The sequence below is a fragment of the Streptopelia decaocto genome, assembly GCF_964273445.1.
Source record: "Streptopelia decaocto genome assembly, chromosome: 5".
Taxonomy (NCBI): Eukaryota; Metazoa; Chordata; class Aves; order Columbiformes; family Columbidae; genus Streptopelia; species Streptopelia decaocto.
Window position 1 is genome coordinate 60,270,313 of NC_138659.1, and position 22,444 is coordinate 60,292,756.

General features: G+C 40.2%; 1 protein-coding gene across 1 annotated transcript in view; it reads left to right on the plus strand.

The window, feature by feature from the left end:
• Positions 1–22,444, plus strand: part of SORCS3 (sortilin related VPS10 domain containing receptor 3) — a gene marked incomplete at its 3' end in the record, with an annotated part of 288,234 nt that overhangs the window by 168,675 nt on the left and 97,115 nt on the right. The window contains exon 5 of the mRNA XM_082053085.1: positions 10,245–10,318. Coding sequence (XP_081909211.1) covers positions 10,245–10,318 — 74 coding nt within the window. The remainder of the gene's footprint in view (positions 1–10,244; positions 10,319–22,444) is intronic.

Genomic DNA, 22,444 nt, shown 5'->3' on the forward strand with positions numbered 1-22,444 from the left:
AAATGTTGTTTTTTTCCACATAACTCAGCGAAATCTTACAATAATTTGGAAGGTGTTTTGGTGATGTGCAATCTCTTTCACTGGTCTGAAAAAAACACTCTTTCATTAAATCCTGTTCTGAATAATATAGAGGTTACCCTGCAGATAGTGCCAAAGGGTTTATAAAGAAGAGAAGAAGGACCAGGCATGTGATTGTAGCTTTATGTCCTGCTCTGGCTAATGTCTGAGCCTCTTCTGCTATGCTTGTTTTAGTCTTATGCTCAATAAACATAAAAGATTGTTCTGTAATAGCAACAAATGTACCCAGACACTTGCATTGTAATTAAAGGCATATATCACACAAAAAAAAGCACATTTGAATGAAAAATGTTCCCATTAGACATGTAGTTCCCATTTATTTCCCCTTATTGTTAAACTTTCAGAGTATAAGCAATGAGCAGAGTGTCAGGAGAGGTTTCTAAAGGGGTGCAGTGTGGAGCCCCAGGAGCAAACAAGAGTTTCTTCTTGGGCTGGGAGGACACAGAGCTCCCCATCGGAGGCTGACCTGCATGGCCCCCTTGGCTGTATCCACATGGCTGGTGGATCCAGTTAGCACAGACCTTGGATGAAAAACTGCCTAATGATTTTTAAGCTGAGAAGAAGCTGGGCAAAGGGACCAGCCTGGCTTGGAGGGAGAAACCTCAGCAGCCATTAGAGCTGATTCAGTCTTTTGTCACTGTTAAAGAGCTGATCTCAGGGAAAAAGAGAGTGAAGCAGCAGCTGGGGACAACAGGAGCAGCCTGCAACCCTCCTCTGGCTGAGCCTACTGGATGCCAGTGCAAGAAATACTGGTAGATATATCTCCTGGTGCACCTTGTAGACCCTGGCAGCGGGAAGAAGCTCTGCCACCTCCATCCCATTCCAATCTCTTCACAGTCTGTGTTGTCCCTGTCTTCCCTGTTCTGCATCCCTGCCCCTTTCTGTGTCTACTCTCACTCTCTGCCTTGCATCAGTGATGTGGGAAAGTAGCCCTCTGCATGGCATGTTACTTGGGAGGGTTTTCTGATGGTGTGTTTGTGTGTTCAGGTTTTTTTTGTTTGGTTTTTGTTTTTTCTTCCCTTTTCATGTCTTCAGTTTTCAGTAAGGCTTGTTAACAAAACACTCATCAGAATTGGGTCAGTGGCAGCATATTGCTCAACTTTAGCCCTGCCCCAGACTGTAGAGCTGATTTTGAAGTGGTTAAAATGTCATAAAGAAAGGAATAAACAAGCAACCAAAAGAGTTAGCCTTCCCTCAAAATGGCATTTCTATTTATAGTACCTTTTGTAAGTTGCTAAAGATAAATAATTTAGAAATTATTGAAATGTGTTTTGACTGACCAAAGTGAACACATTTTTTTCCGCAGATTTTTGGTTTAAGAAAAAAAAAGAATGAAAGTAATAATTTGCATCTCAGTTCTGAGCCACTCCAGCATTTCTGGGGGTGGGGAGAAAGTAGGAAAAAGAGAGGCTGGTTTTCACCCAGGACTGAAACACACCTTAACTTCTTTAGTGATACTCATTTATGTCACTGCTCCTGTTGCAGCTGTATCTGGACTCCTTGTTTTACTAGAAAACAGTCACGCAGTAGAAAAGCAAAACATACACTATGCTCTCAGCAGAAATGGCAATTTTTTGGATGAGTATGTACCAATTAGGCTAAAGAGAAATTGAAATGTGAAGGCTTTTGAGTGAACCTTTTTCACCAGTTTAATACACTTTCCTCTTTTTCTTGGAGATGAATTGAAGCGGAGAGAGGCAAGTCTTGCTTTGAGCATCAGGTTTAAGCAAACTGCACTGCTGTGAGTGAACCCAGCAGGTGAAAATATTTTTTTAACTGTAAAAACATAAAACATGATATCAGTGCATTAAACCTGCATGGTTTCTTTATAAGCCAGGTTTGGGTTGAGCTTTGCAATTACAACATGAAGTCAAACATTTCCAAAGTGTTTGGGCTTTGTGCAGAAGATCCCTGACCAATTTCTTACAATAGTGGGATGGAGTCTGAGTTTCTTTTGCCTGAAGACCTACTTTTGCCAGTCAGCATGTGAAATATTTCAGTATCAGATTTTCAAGTGTAAAGAGAACTTTCCAGCTTCTGATACTTTTTTTTGATACTTTTTTTTTTCTTCTCTGTATGAGTCAGATTATGGAAATGCATTTAGTATTTAATTTCTGTGTAGACCAGTTTCTCATCAAAAGTGTTCTCAATGCCCCTGCTGTTCAACACCTGTAGGGAAATGAGGAAATCTGGTGAGTCTCAGACGGGCAGCAGTCTCTGGACATGTTCTTTTTCCATGCCTAATATAATCTGGCTGAACCATGCTAGAGAAGAACCTTGGGCTGTAATGAGGTCTTTTGATGCAGCCTTTAATCACCTGGAAAGGAAATCAAAGCAGAGAGATAAACTGGTCCATTTGTTTTCATTACAATTACTAGTTTTTACAACTCTGTGTAAACAAAGCCCATAAATATGGTGCTGGTAGACTTCTTTCTCCTAAGCTCAGCTCCACCAGCTGTTACACAAATCTTTTGGCTCGGGAGGCAGGATTTATTTTTAGGTTCTTTAGTGTGAGCTGTCAAGGATGCCTCACCTGAATTCTGATTTCCAGCAATTTGTGGCAAGAGAAGAGAGTGAGAAACATTTCTTTTCCTTCTCTAAACATCTAGAAGCACTTTCAAACTTCAGATCTTGGTTCCTCTGAAGCCCCAGCAAATCAAGGTGACAAGGACAGGTATTTCTCTGGGAGGAGGTGGAAGGAACAAGCACAGATTACGTAATTCATCTTGAGTTGGTCATCAACTTGAAGGTGACATAAGGCTTTGTGTCCCCTGCTGGTAACTGCCTGACACTCCAGAAGTGTCCCCCTGGACTGAGGGGAATGGTGGAAGAGAGGAATCAAAGGAAGGCCCTGAATCTTTCCTTGAATGCAGCCTTTTATTACTGTGAGTAAAGCCCGTTCCATGGCAAGGGTTGCTCCTGACCTGGTTTCAGCCACCCAGTTGCACATGTCAGACGTGAACCTTGTCCTTATTATGCTGCAAGTAACATGTTCTGCCTGACATGAGAACCCGAGAAGGGGGGCTGCATAGACCCCACAGCTTAAACATTATACTGGTGCTATAAAAGGGAGGGGTTTCCAGTTGTCCTCAAAAAAAAGAGGGATGGAAGACAGGCAAGGAAGACAGAAGATGTGATATAGAAGTAGGGCGTGTTTCTGCAGTACCATGCTATCTTCATGGCTACATCAAATCTGTCTTCTTAGCCAATTCTTCTTGATTCTGTTGTTGTTCTTTTGTTCCTCTGCTCTGCTGAGGCTTCGCAGTCTGCTCTGCTGCCAAAGGTACACCATGCCAGTGCTTGAGGGCAACTGATGGCTGCAGGATTCTCGTAGGGGTTCTCCACAAGTAGACTTAGCATGTAGGGTTGTGAGAAAGGAGGAAAACCACGATTTTATGACATCTCAAGTAGAAAAATGAATAAAGGAAAATGGATTGTGTGTTACAGGTATTGACTGGACATATTTGTGTCAGTCTTAGCTATTTGGCAGTTTACTATCCCAACTTTAATTTCTTGAGATTTGGGGATCTAATTACTATTTGTATGAATGAGGAGTTATAGGAAGATAGTGTCTCTGGGATTAAGGTGGTGCTGAAAGAAAAAGACACCATTTCAAATGACGAAAAAGTAAAACAGAAAAAAACCCAAAACAAAACAGAAGAAGGAACACTTCAGCAGCTTGGAATTTCTGTGCTAAATTCAACAAGTGGAGCATGGTGACTAGATGTGTCTGACTGTTGGCAGTAGACTTGCAGTGGTTGAGCAGGGGTAGATGTTATTTTAGAGTTGAAAGAAGTAGAAGATAACAGGGAGAAGTACAATTATTACTCATATAATTTCACTTGCTGCAGCAGTGCAGACTCTTTTTTTTTTTGTTGTTGTTGTTGTTGTTGTTGTTGTTCTTGTTATTGGGTTGTTTGGGTTTTTCTGTAAGGGCAATCTTGTTAAATCCTTCCTGTGTCTAATTTCAGGTGTGGAAAAAAGATCTTTCTTTGCAATGGGTGAAATGAGGACCATCCATTTATACTACATGGAATAGTGTTCCAAGATATTTTGAAATATTTCTCCTGCTGTACTCAGCTGCTTAATGTGCCTTTAGAGAAAATGTTGATGTTATCATCTCCTGAAACATTTTCACTGCAGTTCAAATTTGTTGCATATGGTTCTCTTCTTCCATGTGATGGGTCATCTCTGGCAGTTATCAGACATGACTTCTCTGTTCTGTGCTCTCAAGGCTGAAAAGTGTTTTGAGTTTCTCCTCCAGTTCATTTTCCTTCTAGCAATGAACTTTCTGACATGTTAATGGTAGCACCTTCTTCTCCTTTTGTAATTTCATCTGTAACACAGAAGTATAGAGAAAATGCATATGTTGCAATTTTCTGAGTGGTTTACAACATTTTCTCAGCTTCTGAGCCTCTCATTTTTTTCCCAGTGATCACGGTCATTTTCCCTCTCTAGAGAAAATCAAAGACTCTGCAACAGGCTTGTTTTTCTGAGTTATTCTTTTGCAGACCACTTGTGTGCAGTCCAATTTCCTACAGAAATATTGACCTAATTTTATTTTTCTTCTGTCCCAGTTTGATTTTTTGGCAGGAACCCTCCACACATCTTACAGATTTTTTTTTTTTTAATTATTTTTTTCTTCTTCCGCCCACCAGCTCTGGCTGAGAAGGTGCTGGTTTGCTTTTGTGCTTTTCTGGGATCACAGCCATCTTTCCATGTGAGCAATCCAAGCTACTGCTTGGGATCCTACTCTTCTGAGGACATGGCAGGCCAGCCTAACCTGTCCCTCCTCTTCCATCATGTTACCATGTGTCAGCTGCTGCCCAGTAATTACAACTGGGCTGACCCTTACCCTGCTTGATTAATACAAATACATCTTTCCATCATCAGCTGGATGTATTGTCTGGGGGAAGTCTAATTTTGTGTGCAACAAATTAGTTGTTTCTTTAAGTACATACAGTCCAGCTGTTCTTCCTCACTTTATCTGACACTATTATTGGCAAGCTCTATATTCACTCCAGGGTTGGCTGGCAGACATGAAACTATTGAGATTCTCCCCAGATGTTTGCTCAGACCGAAAGACCTAATTTCATAGCAATGAAGAGTATATGATTGTATTTCTATGTAAACTTTTCATGTATATTCCTGATGCCCTAATTCTTCTTTTGTGTTTGAGCAAGAAAGTCTATAAATACCAAAGCTTTCTGATTCTGTTGTCTATTGTTTCTGGATCTATACATGACATCTTCAGTGAGCCTCTTGCTGTGGTAAAGTGTATCCAGGCTATTGTATGCTTCGCCTTTCTTCAGCACATGCTCAACTTTCAGTCTTCTACCTGCTTTGCCCAGGAAGAGCAAGCATGTCAACCTGCGAACAGGGGACCTAACATGAAATCCATGTTAACTAAATAATGTGTCTGCAGTGGGGTCACTGTGGACTTATTTTAGTGTCTATGGAGAGAAATGGAGGCTTCTATGGTATGAATAATAAGCAATAAGAAGTGTACCATAGTATGTCAAATGCGCTTTAGAAGTGCCTGTTTCAAACCTGTTTCTTGCCTATCTAAAAATGACCCTTGGTGTCTAGTGCAGATATGGATGACTAACATCTTCTTGTAGTTTCCATGTTTTTCCTTCATTCCCTGTTCTTCTCCCCTCTCTCCAGAAGTGGAGTTCAAGCAGGCCAGTTTCTCGCACTGCTCCAGTTCTAAGAACCTTGACATCTTGAGAAAAGTAATCCTTTTGTATTTTTTTTTTTGCTAGTTCTCACTTGGAAAATAAAACACCCCAAACAGATTACCCCAGGTCCAAACAGGATCATCCAAGCAAGCCAGCAGGATGTGTCACCTTTAGAGTTTGTATTGAAGAATTGCAAAAGCATGGAGACATTTCTCACATGGAACACTGTATGTGCATTTGTGTGTCTATAACTCCTTCCTTTCGAGCTCTGTAGTTCTGTCTGTGTTTCTGGTGTGTTACACATGTTCATGGCATAGAGTCTGACAGCAGGGATAAAACTGCTTCTTTAAGGGGCTTGCCGTTTATCTCAGAAACAATGTCAGTGTTAAATGCTGCAGGTGTTCTTAGAATTTGAAGCAGCAGCATTCTGTCTGTGTTATGTAGTATCCTTGTGATTCAGAGTTGTGCTTGTGAGCAAGACAAGTATGAGTTAAGGTTCTGACCTGTAGTGAAATAAAGTTGTTTATCACCTGGTCTGCCAGGGGCTTTCCTTGAACAGATTGTGTATTCTTGGTAAAGCACAGGTCTGTGTTGGTGTTTGTGATATGTCTTGATGCTACGATCCTTGAGTGTGGAGCATTGTGATGCTGTTTAGATAAACATTTGCTCTTTACCTTCTTGATGAATGGCCTTTTCATTTTATTTAATCATGTGTCTGACTAGGCTTCTGAACATAAGCAGATTTTCCCCAGTGCTCAGTACCCATTTTCAAAGGCTGTGCCAGTACTGCTGAGCTCAAAGCCAGATGGGAAAGCAAAGCTGCTCTTGGATCCTGCTAATGTGATTGACCAGCCTGATACTTTCAGGGAAATATTTTACTTGCTTCATCAGACCTGAAAGCACATTAAAAGTTATCTTTTTGTGACATGCAATGCTGGCCACTTCACTTTCCTGAATCCCATCATGCAGCGTTGCATGCCAGTCTGTGGGCAAGCAGAAATTCTAGGGTCATGCCTAGTAAAAACCCTTGTTGTATGCTGCAAGGGTAGATGAGGTTCATAAGTGTCATTCAGGTGGGCTCAGTGGGGAATTTGAACATCGTATGTTTGTTCTCAAAAGCACCTGAGCTTTCAGGAGGCCCCAGGCCCTGTCTGCTCAAATAGGTGCAGAGGTTACTGGGATCGGCTGAGTGCTCTGTGTTTACTGAAGTGCCTCTGTGGCAGATGCAGGATTCTGAGTTTATTTTCATGTTAAAAACTGAGTTTTATCACACTTGCCTTGAGTCAGGACTTTGTTCTGGTTTTGAATACTGTTTCTGAATTGCCCCTTAGTCAAGCCCTCTGCATGCTGTTCTTTAGCTGAGTCAAGGCGCAAGACCAACCCATGTAAACATAAAGACCTCGAACAGTCTTAATTTTTCATTCATCGGAGTAGGTCAAATAACACAAGGGAATTGCAGAAAGGGTGTACCATTACAGTACATCCTCATGGTACCCTGCAGTCCATTCCTCCTAAACCAACATGTTGGAGTGCTCTGGAAGGTGGAAATGCCAGAGATTACTTACCACTAAAGAGCCAGAGCAGAGCTTTAAAAAGGGAAAAACTTGGCACCAACATTCCTCATTTCTTTCCATTGCTTAGTATTCAGCTTTAGAAGAATTAATCTCTATTGAAATCTGCTGTACTTGCCATTAAATTTGTTGTCTCCTCTAAAAGCATCTCTTCTCCCATGGAGATGAACAGAAAGTGTATATGTATATATATTCAATTTTAATGCATACTAGAAAGCTCTTTATTGTATGTTTTATTTAGTAATTCAACATTAACCTTTACATTCAGACCTGTAAATAATACTATAAAAGTGAACTAGGCCAGAGAGACTTTTCAGGAATTTGTTCTGTCATACAGCTTTAAGATTCAATCATCTGGTTAAAATTCAAACTGGATGCCTAGAATGAGTAGGTGAATAAATAAATAAAAGTTCTTGAAATGAATAATATCCTCCTTATCTCTTTATCTGAAATTGCCTAAAGGCTGCAAGTTCAATTTAATCCTTGTACCATCAGTCAGTCTGAGCTTTAACAGAGAGAAGTGGAGGGAAAAAAATACTCAGTAGCTGGTGTCTGGTTTTTAACTTGCTAGAGAGAAGGATGCTCCCTAAACAAGACAATATGGGAGAGAGGAGTAGTTGGAAAGAGATTGTGCTTCATGCCACTAAGCTACATGTAGCTACTGCTGTCATGCAGTTGCAAAAGAAAAGGAAGTGCTGGGGGCAAAAGATAAAAGAGAATCTAAGGAAATGGATGTATTTTGCTAATCCTTTCCTCTCATGGTGGGAATGTTTAATCCCCAGCAGAACACAGTAAGGACACCAGTCCCACTTGCACTTGCTTGTGAACAGGAGCTAATGGAGGCAAAGGTGCCTGGAGCTGGTGATTTGTGCAGCACAGTGGCTCAGTCTACAAGTCAGGAAACAAAGAGGAGAGAGCCAAGTTGTCTGATGCAACTGATGCAACTCAGTCTGTGTGCAGAGGTTCTTGCATGTGTAAAACCATGTCAAATGATTCAAGGAATATGCTGGCAGGCACCATGCTAATGTCAAGGCAGACTTGTAGTGCTATAGAGGTTTGACTCTTGGAGTGTGGATTTTCAATTATTGTTTCTAAAAATCTGATGTTCCTTCAGAAGGAAGGATATGATGGTATTTGGATAAACATTTGCTGTTTACCTTCCTAATGTACAGCTTTGATGTTGAATTCATAAGCCTAACCTTGAATTTGGAGAAGGGATTTTCTTTTTCTGGCTCCTTTAAGTAAAAAAAAAAAGATAAGCAATGTTTCATTTTGTATCTTTGGAGAATTCCTTTTGGGGCAGAGGCTTTTCTACGGTATTTTTTTCAGAATATTAGTGTGAATGGTTGACTGTAAAAACAGAGGAAGCCCACATAACGTGGGCTTTTAGTGCAGTACCTTAACTTATCTAGTGACAGTGCCAAAGAAATATGGCCAAATCGTAATATTCAGATTGTGTCTGATCTCCTGAAGAACATGGGGCAGAAAATCTTTCCCATATTTCTTACGACAAGCCCAGTGATGTTGGTTGGAATAAAGTCTATATACTTGGAGCCTACTTTGACATGAAGATTGGAGGATGCCTGCTTCCATCCCTTTTCCCCTGATGTGCTTTGTTCACTGGCAGCTTGAGCTATCATTGGCAGAAATTTCACTTACCGTTAGCATATATGCAAAGGACTGATTCTTTTGTCTTTGTACATACCAGTTGCATTAGATCCTTGATGGGGTCTGATTTCAGTTTTTGAGTTTCCTTCTGCTAGCTATAAAGTGGTTTGGTTGTGTAGTTGAGTACAAACACAGTAAGAATTAACCAGCTACCTCAGGCTTTGGACACAGCTCAAATAACCCTTTCCAGTCACCTTTGGAAATTGTTCTGTGGTCCAGCTCTAATGTGGCTGCTGGATCTCTGTGGTCAAAGATACTGCCCATTCAAGAAACTTTAGCGTTCAGTGCGAGCATACATAGTTTATCTTCCCAGGCACACTTAGCCATCCATCATAGCTGTGCCGTAGGTTGTGAACCCTTCTAATCTGAATGTGGACCTGCCTCCGATTTGTAAATCCAGTTACTCCAAATCAAATCAAATGCAGAACCTTTACTCAAATTATATTGTTTTCCCATTAAGGACCTGAATTTGGATATTTCTCAGCTCTGTTATCTACCTCCTTAGACTGCAATCAATCCTTATTTAATTGAGCCAGAATTTATTTCAGATGAAATGTATTTGAAATCATGTTCAAAACTCTGCCTGCTATTTATTTGTCTATGATCTAGTTGTAAAGCAGAGTAGTTAAGTTTCAAAGTGTATTTTTTTCTGAAGAGACAAACTTGCCTAAAGTTAGAGAAAAGGAGCTTATGTATGCTTTGTTTATGACTGAGTGGGTTGTGGGTAATAAATCAATCATATGGAGAATGGTGTTTGTGGTACTAAGCCCAATGTATATGAAGCAAACTTATATTGGAGCCTTAGTGTGGAGTTGCATGGAAATTTGGTTACATTACAGCTGCACCATTTGTTAGCCAGGAAGACTCAAAATGATTGTTAGATGGAAAATTTGGCTTTCAAGAAGAACCACTTCACTATCTTTAACTAATGAGCAGATTGATTTCTAACTTATCTCAAAATTTAGACCTCGTTCAGAACATAGAAGTTGTAAATTAGGAGCAATTTCCTTTTCTTTCCCACACAGAAGAGAGTTATAATCCATAACATAAAAGTGAATCGCAGCATTACTTCGAGTATAGTCACTACCTACCACATCATAGTCATGTTAACTGATCTGTCTTTCATTGTATTTAATGTTAGGAATTTCCATGTCATCAATCACTTGCTTCCTGTAGGGCTGAAAAAGCAGTAGTCCTTACTCTTCTTCCTCAAAGTTTATATTTCTCTTCTCTCTCTGTCTTTCAGCTGTACAGCTCAATGGACTTTGGAAGAAAATGGCAGCTCATGCATGAGCGCGTCACTCCAAACAGGTTTTACTGGTGAGTTACGCCCCTGGGCTTTGCTGACTTTGGGCAGGTTATGGAGGGGAGAAGGGCATCTAACATGAAGGGTTTGGCTGCTTTATCTGAACACTAAGTATGCCCTTGGTTTTGGTCATTATCAATGTCAGATGCTCAATCCATAGTATATATCTTGCAGTTCTATAGCTGAATGTCTCCATGTTTGTACCTCTTTCTTGTCTGATGACAGTGGTGTCTTGTAGAGACAAGTATGGGTCTTTTGGTAACTGCAAATCTCCTGCTTACCTACGTACAGTAACACAGAGAAACTGCCCAGTGCTTCAGTGACAAAACTATGATCATTAGACCTATTTTCCAACCCTTCTGAGAGCTACATTACCCACAAAACAACGTTTGTGCAGAGCCAGCCACTCTGACCAGTCTCTTTATGCAACCATTGGGAGAAAGGAAGAACCAAACTCTGCTTTGAATCACTCTCTGAGGAGCAAGTTTCTTCCTACTGAAAGCCCAGGATCTGCAAGCGGTTGCTGAAAATCTGCTTTGTGACTATCTTCCTTTCCATTTCCCAAGTGTCAGCCTCCAAAATTGGGAGTGTCTTCAAAAAGAGATGATTAAACTAGTTTAGTTCTTGTTTCCAAGCTCCTCCATTCCAGATGCCATTTTTCCAAAATTCTCTTTACCGTATGAAGGCCCAAGAATTTAATTTAGTAAGAAAGAGAAAATTGAGTACTAGTCTTTTGTAGTTGAATCTAGGATTTGGGGCTTGAATCAGATCCTTAATCCTTTACTACATGCCAGAAGATGGAGTGTTTATGTGAACATGTAGAATCGCTGATTTACAGAATCTGTGGATAATTGAAGAAGTACCTAGTCCTTAAGGCCAAAAAAGATGGTAATATTAAGAAACCACAGGCTCCTATTTTTAAGATTCAAAACTAAAAAGGACTTGGATGAACTTACTCCTAATTGCGAAACATGAGATATATCTATATATCTCTAGATATATGACTTAGAGTCCAATTCTGATAGAAATTCTTGCACATCATTAAAAATATGTGGAATCCAGGCCTAAAATATCTGTAGATTGAATTTTCGATATTTCCACACCTTGCAGTGGAGATATATAATATTCATAGTATTTTCAAATTGTTTAAGTCATTCTGAAAATCTCTCTAAACAGCTTTAGAGTCCCACATTTAAAATGTGGCTTTTTGGCACTAAGCCTGGAGATTTCCCTCAGTGTGCCTGTGGATTTTGGACAGTCTAAGAAGGTTTTTGAACATCTAGGAGAGGAAGATGTGATGGTCACCTGCAAAATACATCAAAGATCTAGAACCATGTCTGACCATGTCACTGTTTCACATTTCCATAGTGAAGGAAATGTGGTTATGTTCTCCTGGTTCTGGTGGTGGATGGTTGATTGATTTCATTATCCAAAATCCTTTGAGTTCACTGTTCGTCCTAGATGCATGTCACAAAGATGAGTGTAGATCCTCTCCAGGTGTGTCCTTCTGTGGAGCAGAATAGCTGTTTCCATGGGATAATTGTACCCTACCCTTCAAATAGCACAGTTGAGCTTAGGGGGGAGACTTTCTTGGAGAATAAAGTGCAAGGGCTGAGCTGACTTGGAACAAAGCGTAATCTCTTTCTGAAGGAAAGGCTCTGTTGTTGTGGTTTGTTTTCTACTTTACTATAATAATGGTTAGTGGAAATTGCCTGGTTTTGTATGTTCATTTGACACCCAAACCTGTAGATTGTTTTCAACAATCTACCTCATTTTTCATACAGCCTTTTGGCTGCACAGTTTGAATGCTGCTTTTAACACTGCATTATATAAAGCCTCTGTTGCAAGTGTCTCTTTCTCTTAGAAAATGTGGAAGTCTTCTATAGTTAAAACTTGTATGGCATAGACCTAAAAATCTTTATTCCACTCAGAAACAGTAGAATCCCACTGACAATAAACTTGCCAAGAGAGTGAATTAGGTTTTTCCCAGAGTGAGAGAGATTTCAACCAATTCGTAGTGCAGGGGTCAGAGATGTTGAAACTTTGGAACATAATAACTCCCCTTAGCTGCCTGATTTCCTTTTTTTTTTATTATTATTATTATTATTTTATTTCTTTCTTTTTAAAGCTGCAGACTGTGATGGCTTACAAGTTCTGGCCTGTAAGATGTGTACAGAAAAAGAAATGCAAGGAGAACACTTTAGCCTTGGGAATTTTGTGTTTTCTTTTTATTAAGCTATGAAAGAGGGAGAAAGTAGGTATAGCTATGTTTCAGAGGGACATGAGACACTACTCTGTGGAATTCATCACCTTATCAAATACTACATTATCGAACCTCTTAATTAAAACTTCCAGGAAAGGTGAAATAATAACAAAAGGGAGATGCCAAAATCTGAAGTGAGCTTCTTGTTTGTGTTGCTCTGCGTTATTTATTAGCAGGGGCTCAAGTAAGCATCCTTCTTCAAATGGCAAAGTCTTCATCTGATCTGAATGCATCTGGCCTTATCGGGGGCAGCCTTTGTCTATTTTTTTTTTTTTTTTCTTCAAAGCATGACTTTCATCTCTCAGGCTGTTGTGACTGGGTTTGTGAAGACTATAATCTTCACCTGGTTCATGGGATCAGTCAGCCTGACAGGTCTCTCTGAGACCTTTCCAAATAATTATACCTTCCCTGAGAGAGCTTCAGATATAGAGTCTTTAAAGCCACGAGAAAATTACAATTGCATCAGAACTCTTGAGGTTGAGATGCGAATTTTCACTCAGCAGACTAAGACAGACCTATCTGGTAGTCATCATGGACACACAGGTCACTCTGTGCATTTTACTGTAGCTCTGGCAGGCAGCATCTATTATGGATCCTCACCAGTCAAAAATGAAGTCCTACGCTCTCAACCTGATCTGTGGCTTTGTATCCTGGCTCTTGCCTTCAACTCCTTTCCTTAGTCCCAGATTTTGGTGCCAATCACTGGTTTGTAGTTTTGTATTCTCCTCCTGTATGGATGTCACATGTCCCACAGTTAGGGGACATTTATCCTCAGTTCCTGTGGCCAGCTCAAAGTTTGTGCATGAGCTGAGATTCACTTCATAGTTGTAAAAACTAGGATCTGAGATCTCTGCTTCTGTAGTAGTGATTCATTTGTTAACGACACCCACTGATGGCAGTGGCAGAGCTTGAACAGAATGTGTTACTTGATGTGAGTACAGGCATCCAAATTTGGTTCCCATGTGCCTTGGCCTCAGAGATTTTAATAACTTAGGATCCTGTAAGGCTGGAAATAGGAACTTACGCTAATGTGATACAGAAATTCCCAGATCACTCGTCACTCTGAAATTACACAAGATAACTGGAACTGGCATGGGTGCAAAGTTTGTTAAAGAACTACTCAATGTTCTTTCCTTTTAAAACACATTTCTGCGGTTCCCTCTGGGCCCTGTTTATTTTCTCTCATTATAACTTAGACACCTGTGCTATCATGTGGAGGGATATAAAAAATGCAGTCCGTATTTTATACTGTAAGAAATGTTGGGGAAGTTGCCTTGTCTGTAAAACACATGGTGTGTTCTGTGCTGACTAAATTCTGTTTCTGTTCAGATAAGAACTCAAAGCACTTGAATTGTCCTTAAATTGCTTTACTGCCTCTGCCTTTACCTGTGCTGGGACAATGGGACTAAGTAGGTGGGCAAGACGATTGATGAAGCATTCACCAAACCTTGTTCAGCACTTTGCTGGACCACAGCTTTTCCATGTCATCTTGGGTGGCTCAAGCTGACTTTGCCTTCTTATCTCCTAGCTAAGACTGAAATAGGAAAAAATTTCTTTTCCTTGTTGGGCATAGCGGGTGAGGTACTCGAATATTGTGATACCAGGTACTACAGCAGTGGATTAAGAACACTGAAGGGCACTAGAGAGTTAAAAGATGTTTTCATGTTATATGAAGACCTTTTATAATCTTATGGCTTCCTTCTTTAAAAGGTGGAGTTCCACAAGGTGATCTGTGTTTTCTGGCTTTATCAGCTAAACGGTTGTGAATATCATCCCTGGTTCATCTGCCTATGTTTGCGGAGCAGACACAGGGAACACCATCCTGTGCAGAGGGCAGAGCTGTACTCCTTGGGACACCCATCCTCTTTTTTCAGGTCTCCACAGGCTGCTCTTTGCTGGAGTGCTCATTCACGTTTCCTGCCTCCCATCATCACTGGGGAATATGAAGTGCTGGATGTGGGACCGTTTTCCATTTTTTTTTGCCTGGTATATCTAGACAATTATGCTTTTCTCATTTTATTTTATTTTTTTTTTTTAAACATGCTTTCTAGGATTTGGGGTGATTCTGTCAAAGCCTGGGAGAGGGAACAGTGGGGAGTACCCATTTGTGTGGAAGAGAGGAAGAGATCTGCAAAGCATTTCTGATGGCTGTGGGGATATTTGGAGCACTGAAGTCAGTGCCCAGGATGATCCTAAACAGTAAAGGCACTGAAATAGACACTAGTGATGAAAGCTGGGCAGGAAACACCAACAAGGAGAAAGAAGAGACAACACGAGGAGGAAAATAGGATGGGCCCTAGTCTGCTTCGAGGAGCAGCGTTTAAATCCGCAAACGGGAAAAATGTGGTGTAACGAACATTTCTCCAGTACACTGCTGATTCCTGCACTGAGTGTGCCCAAAATTTTATTTTTTCTTTTTCTGTGATGACAAACTAGATTTCTGGTTGGTTTGGTATCCATGAATGCCAGCCACAATTGTTTTTAACTCCAAGGATTAAAAACTGGGAGAAAGGAATAGGCTGTGGATCCACTGAGACGATGCTTTGGAGTTTCAACTTTTCTGCCACAGTTCTTTGAGAAATAAGCCATCAAATTTTGTCTCTGGAGGGCAAGATTTTTGGTCCTTTTTGACATGATTTTGGATAGGAACAGTGACAACATGTAGCCAGTGTATTTCTACTTATTTGCAGCTTGAGTTTCATGAAGACTACAGCAGAGGCTGGTTTGAATATCTAAGAGTAATGAGCAGATGATAAGGGATTTACCTCAGTGTTTCAAGAGGTTGTGATCTGGGTTTGGATCTGAAGTTGGACAGAGGTTTGTGTCTGTTTTTATTTCCTTATCTCTGTGACAGCACTGATATTTCCTAATCTCGGTGCCCATTTGGGTCCACACAGGCTGTTTCAGCAGCAGTTCCATAAGTGACCTTTGGATGCAACTAAGGTTACCTTTACTTTGACTAGTTTTCCAGCAATGAAGTGGTTAGTCAAATGTGTGCCTGTCTCTCCTGTAAATCCCACTAATCATTAACTACCAGATGGTGTCATTGGATGGTGCTGGGGAAACAGCGCCTGATTTCTTACAGCCAAGTTTAGTGTTAAGAAAACATAGTCTTGTAAATGTCAAATTGACTGTTAAGTAATCCTGCACTAGAGTTTTTCAGAATTAAAACCATACTGTACATGGAGCTGTGGATAAATGGAATAATTCCAGTTTAGCAGCCATGGCTAGTACCACCTATACATAGCATCATCGAGGCATATACCAGTGGCTATTCACATAGTCTGCACATGAATAGCTGAACAGGGGCCTATTAGTGGAGGCTCCCGTGGGCTAATGACTCATTTGCCTGTGTTAAGGGACTTGCTTCCTGTGCCCTGTGGATGAGAACACGCAGGAAAAGTTTTTCTCCCAGAGGGTAATGCTGACATAAATCTGGAATGTGTTACTCAGGCCACCACAACCATGAACTGTATTAGGCTGAAGACAAAATTTTCAGATTCTAGCCTCAAGCTCTGTAATAAGAGTGCAGAAGAGATGAGACCTTCTTAAAAGGTCTTGGCATATATTGAAAGATTTCCTTGCAAGGTCACATTACTTAATTAAAGATCACAACACCATGGTGATAATAAGACCAATTTCATTTTCTGCAAGTGGGGGAACTGTGAGGTTACGGATTTTCTTTTCATTTTGTGTGCCTACAATTAATGCAATTGGCAGTATAGATATTTTATGTTTCCAAACATTAAGTCATAGCTGACTACCTTGTGATTACATGGTAACTCAGTGGCAGAGATAGAAATAGAATCTGCATATAGAGTTGGATACTTTTTATTGCCTGAAATAGTGTTTATTTTTGTTGAAAAAGTTTCAAGTCAATGAAGATATTTTAGAACTCACGTCAACATTATCCAAATATTTATCTCAAAATTAAACAAAGGAACATCCTGAAATGACTGGGGTTTTTTAAATGTTTTTTGAAGTGATTTTTAAGTTAGAATAAAACCCCATATTGCAATATATGAGCTTTTAAAATTAAAGTAGGGAAAGAGTGCAGTCTGAAACAAAGTGTCTGGATAAAGTCAACATAGAGACATCTATTTCCATTTTGCCCTGTTGTGATACAGACCAGATATTAGTCCATAATATCCAAGTTAGACGTTCAGTAAGATTATCATACTTCTTCATAAATGTGATCAGTAGCATACAAGACTGATCAACAAAGTTTGAGAAACCTTTGTGAGACTTATATTTTGCTTTTGTCCATGAGCATGTTTTTTTCCTAAACTTAAATGCTATCCTGTTTTTCAACTATAGATTGCTAAGTATTCTTCCAGGGATGCTGTGATAGATTTCAAGGATATCTAAGAGTGAAGAATCCTAAATGACTCTAAGAAAAGGAATATCCTTCACTTTCTGTCTCTGGGAAACCCTGTAGGACTGTGTTGTAGAGGCTGCATAGAGCTCACCTGTTCTGTTTGTGCCTACAGTTAGTCCAATGTTCAGCCTACCATTCCCATTTTTGAGCACAGTTCATGTAGTTTGTTTTTTTTAGTGGTGTGTGTGTGTTGTGGTTGGTTGGGGTTTTTGTTTGTTTTTTTGTGGTTTTTTTTTTTTTTTTGGGGGGGGTGGTTTGTTTGCTTGCTGTTTGTTTTGTTTGTTTGTTTTTTTTAACTGCTTTATGAGAGTTTGGCACAAATGGTTGGATCTGGGAAAACATCTTTGTAGAAGGTGGCAAAACCCCCTAATATAATACTGGAGGAGTAATACAGAATATTTTCTAGTTTATTTGGGACTAAAAGCAAAGATATTTGGGTTTCTGGTGTATATTTACACTTTTTGCTGACTAATGGCTTCATACTACAAAGGAAATTTGATACAACTAATCTCTGTCCTGTGAATTGAAGCTCTAAATAGTAGCTGATATGTTGGAAGAACTCCTAAATGATGTTCATTGCTTGACTTTGCTGTTGTGTGATGCTCCTCTCCTTACTGCCTGCTTTCCTGGGAAAATAAGCATTTGACTTTTTTAGAGAGTCCTGTGGATGCCAAGCTATTAGGCTCCCTGGGTTTAAAGTTCTATTAGGAAGACAAAAGAAAAGCATACTGGCTACAAGGAGTATGTGTGATCATGAAGGGTAATATAATTTAACATGCTTGAAATTCTCCTTTAAAACCAGTGAGCTACATAATAAATGAACCAGAAGAAAAGAGCCAAATGACAGAAAACTCACATTTCTTATTCCAACTCTGAAATTCTGGTTAATATCACAGCCAGAACAAGTTCTTTCATTGACCCATTGAATATACCCTATGGGAGGGCAATTTTGGTATAAGTTGCCTTTTGTGAACTTTTTTTTCTAACCTCCTTTTTCTTGAGAAACACAGCATATCTTGCAGAAGGAGGGATTACCTCTTCTCCCCTAGTGTAAGTGTGGACATCCTTACATAAATCCTATCTAGTTTTAGAATTTGTGATTTTAGTACAGTTTGTGATGTTAGCCATATTTATGACTTCAATGTACTGTGGCTGGCAGTGGTTTTTAAACCTTTTTTAAAGACTGGAACAAAACAGGTTGAAACTTTTCTGTTCATTGGTTTTTAAATTTAACGCTTACCACTAAATGTCACATATTGTACTGCAGTTAGGGCTTTCAGTCATCAAAAAACCTTGTGCTTTGGTCTCTCATCTGTCAGGTTTCCTTATGTCCTGGGGGCCAGTCACTTCTCCCATTTCTACCCTGGCTAATCTTGGCTCACTTTGTAATCCCCCTCACTCTTTTGTGACTACATGTCTGAGACTGGAGCAAACCAGATAAACCACTAGCAAGAAAGATCTAAGTAGGAGTTTGTTGAATATTTCATAGAATCATAGAATGTCCTGAGTTGGAAGGGACCCACAAGAATCAATGAGTCCAACTCCTGTCCCTGCATAGGACAACCCAAAAGTTCATACCATGTCTCTGAGGGGGTTGTCCAATCGCTTCTTGAACACTGTCAGGCTTGGGGCCATGACATCCTCCCTGGGGAGCACGTTCCAGTGCTCCAGCACCCTCTGGGTGAAGAACCTTTTCTTAATGTCCAACCTAAACCTCCCCTCGCATGTTTTCCTGCTGTTCCTTCAGGTCCTATCACTGTTTGCCTAAGAGATCAGCGCCTGCCACTCCTCCTTCCCTTGTGAGGAAGCTGTAGACCATGATGAGGTCTCTCAGTCTCCTCTTCTCCAGGCTGAAGAAACCAAGTGACTTTAGCTCCTCTTCATATGGCTTCCACTCTAAACCCTTCACCAATTTCTCCCAATTAAGATTGATCCCTGGACTGGATCTGAATGCCATGTCTACCTGAACAGTGCATGGGGGAAGGACCTGTTTCCTTTCTCATGCAACAGGGGTGAGAACTCCAGCCTTCATTGCAGTGTTTCACAGGCCAATGTTGGAAGCTTAAATGCTGTACCGCAGACCGATGCAGCCTGCCTGGGCTGACTTCATCCTGTCTCTCCTATTGCACATGAACTCAAACACAAATTAATTTCAACCTGTCAGTAACAGTCCCAGAGTAATTCTTTGTGATACTTTGTAGGAAGCAGTGATGAAAGCCAGCCCTCTAATTAATATATTTAATATTGCATCTCTCTGAGGCATATGGGGATTTCCCATACTGTCATAGCTTGGCAAAGCTAATGAAAAGCTAGGCTGCCCGGCTGCCAGTAGTATCATATTTTGTGCTGTCTGGCTAGTAAGGAATATTCTCCCACTTTTTTTATTTGTGTGTGTGTGGAATTTGCCTTAAGTTTTGGCGTTTGTTCTGTAGCATACTAATCTCTGTTTCTGCACAAATGGGCAAATTTTCATTGTGGAAGAGAACCCTTCTTGCTCTTAGATGACTTGCAGAGAAATCTTTGGGACTTGTTTTAACTCACCACTTTTCTGAGAAGTTGAGGAATGACATTTTCACATCCTCTGATTGTGGACATAATTTTCCAGCCATTTCACTCAGTGGCAAAACACATGCTGACCTCAGGGAGCCGAGCCTGGCTGCTGCCCCAGACCTCATCCCAGATGGCCCACTTGGATTTTCAGAGATGCACCTTTGTGTGGGTTCTTACAGCTCTTGTTTCTTTACAGTAGCTGGGGCTAGAAACACTCTTGCATTGGAGAAAGTTGTAATCAGATGGGGAATTTATCCTCACTACGTACATCAATATTATCAGGCACTGTTTTTGCTTGAAACTCAATTTTCAGTCATACCTCAAAGCTCTTTGGGTAGATTTTCTCAAGAAGAATCAGAAAAGGACCAGGTAAATTCTAGTTCATTTTCCTGAACTGACTTCAGCCTCTGAGCCTTTGTAAGTTTGCCTGCCATTAAGCTGAACAAAAACAGTTGTTTCATTTAACAGAAGGAGCTGAACCTGTGCTCTGCAGAAAGAACAGTCTTATCATGGCAAACCAGACAAGATGTTTCTGCATTCATTTAAACGTGAGCCATTTGTGTCACTCAATAACATCCATTAAAGATAAGAAGGTCCCTCTTTATGCCTTCTGCCTGTTGAAAATTAACAAACTCTCTTAAAACGACAATTCATCAGTGGTTATATGAGGCAGAATTCATTCTCGGCAAGAGAAGAAATTGAAACTCCCATCCTTTCGTTCCCGGGCATTCCCCTGAGCCTCCTCTATAGAATGAGAGGAGTTTAATTTGCTATTGTTAAGCATAGTGAGCACGAAGCTACACCAGAACCTGAGTGGGAAGGAGTATCTTATTAGCTGCACTACAGGTTCTTTTAAATAATGTTGATTCAGTAACTTGTCTCTTGTTGATCATATACAGAATGAGGATGAGAAGCCAGTAAGTGAGGCTGTTTTACTTGCGTATTTGGAGTGAGCTAATTGGAATAGGAGCTAGTGGTGGCTACCATAGCTCTCTAATTGTCTTGCAGATAATTGTCCTCCACTGGACAGAAGGCAATGAAAATGGGATGTAGACACATTTCCATGTTTAGTGAAATACCAGGAGTTCTGCAGCTGAGTTTAAGTGGGAGAAACATACTGACCTGTGACTGCCAACAAGGACTGAGGAAATAATATTAATAAGCAGTACCTGTACACTTCAGAGCTCAATGCTGTAGATCTGGGTTTTCTCCCATAGGACAAAATCCTGCTTTTTTTATTGGGAAAAAAAAAAAAAAAAAAAAAAGAAAAACAAACAGAAAATTCTGTCAAGTTTTTGGCCAAAGGTTACAGAAAGATTCTTAGGGTTTGCTCACAATATTTTGAATTTTCAGGTTATGATTGAAAATCTTTGAGGGAAGGAGACGTGCTCCATTATAATATTGATTTTAGGGGAAATCTGAAATAGTGGCTTCCTAAAGCCATTTCTGGTTCTGCTGTAGTTTCTCTAGAATTCTTTTTTTTTTTTTTTCTTTCTACAAATCATTAGATCTGAACAGTCCACTGACACTTCGGAATTTGCCTTGAGGCTCGAAAACAGCAGAGTATTACTTTTCATTCGGCCTTGTACTTTTATTTCCTTTTATTGCTCATCTATAACAACAGATTAAGAACCTAACAAAGAGAAGCTCTTGATTCACCTACAGCTTGACCATACATCTTTACTTCTTGACGTGTGGGCAGCACAAACCCCTGTTGCAGCACTCTGCCCTGAGCTTGCTTACTTGAAAAGGGTGATGCTTTGCCATTGTGAAGAGCTGGGACTGCTTGTGGTGCTCAACCTCCTGGGCAGCCTGTCTCCATATAGTTGGTGCATCCATCTGACTTGAAGCAAAGGAACCCACAAAAGCTCTGTGGTTTCTCTGGTCACTTCTGCTGCAGTGTCACTCTTCCACTGATGAAGAGACCTGCAAGTGGCTGTGGCCATTTTATTCATCTCCTTTCCATTCTGTGAGGATGTTTCTTTTTTGAATGCAAACCTGTCATGTCATCAGACACATGGTGATCTGCAGACCTCCTGTCACTGTTGCTTTTACCCATCATAGCCATGCAGACTTGCCATTTCTACAGACAGAGCTTGTTTTGCATACCTGTCTGCTGCCAAAATCCTTTTTGTTTCCTGCTTATGTCTTTTCCTCTTGTGGATGTTGGGACAAATGAGCATCTCACTCTCAGTGGCTAATTGAGTACACTTTTTTTTTGGGGGGGGGCAAGGAGACACATTGGTGCATTTACGCTTGATGATCCAGAACAGAGTAGTTTATTCTCCTCTGTCTTTCTACTTCTTTCCCTTCTTCTTCTTTCATCTCTCTCATCCTTTCCTGGCTGACGGTTAAAAGTTAAAGAACAAAATAAGCCATTTCATTCTATTCAGGTTAGCATCTGAAATGAAGAGAAAAAGTGTCACAAAAGGCTTGTGACAGAAATCTAATTGTTCACATTGCCTTTCTCCAAAATGCATAAACTGACCGACAAATGTATTTCCAAAATGTTAGATGTTATCCCAGCATGATTCTTCACAATATTCTGCAACGGGGAATGTGGAGATTCATCCTTCCTTAATAAATACAGTGTACAATGCCCATAGGCATACAGGGCTCATCAGCATATCCTGTACATTTTGGCTGTGCCAAGTTTCATACTGGCATCCCCTCTTTGGACAATTTAAGTTTTATTTTTATTCATCTGCTGCTGCATTCATTTATTAAACAATGCTTTCAGTCTGAAGCTTTTCAGAGGCACTCTGTTTTGCCTAGGACTCTGTTAATAGCTGAATCACTGAGCCTTAGCGTTTCAGGCATGTCATAATTTCAGTCAGAAAATGTTCTTACAAATAAGGGCAATTAAACGCATAGTAAACTGAGAATCCTTATTTGGTGTAAAACATTACTTGAACGGCTCATGTTGCTGGGAGATGTTGGGGAAAAGAT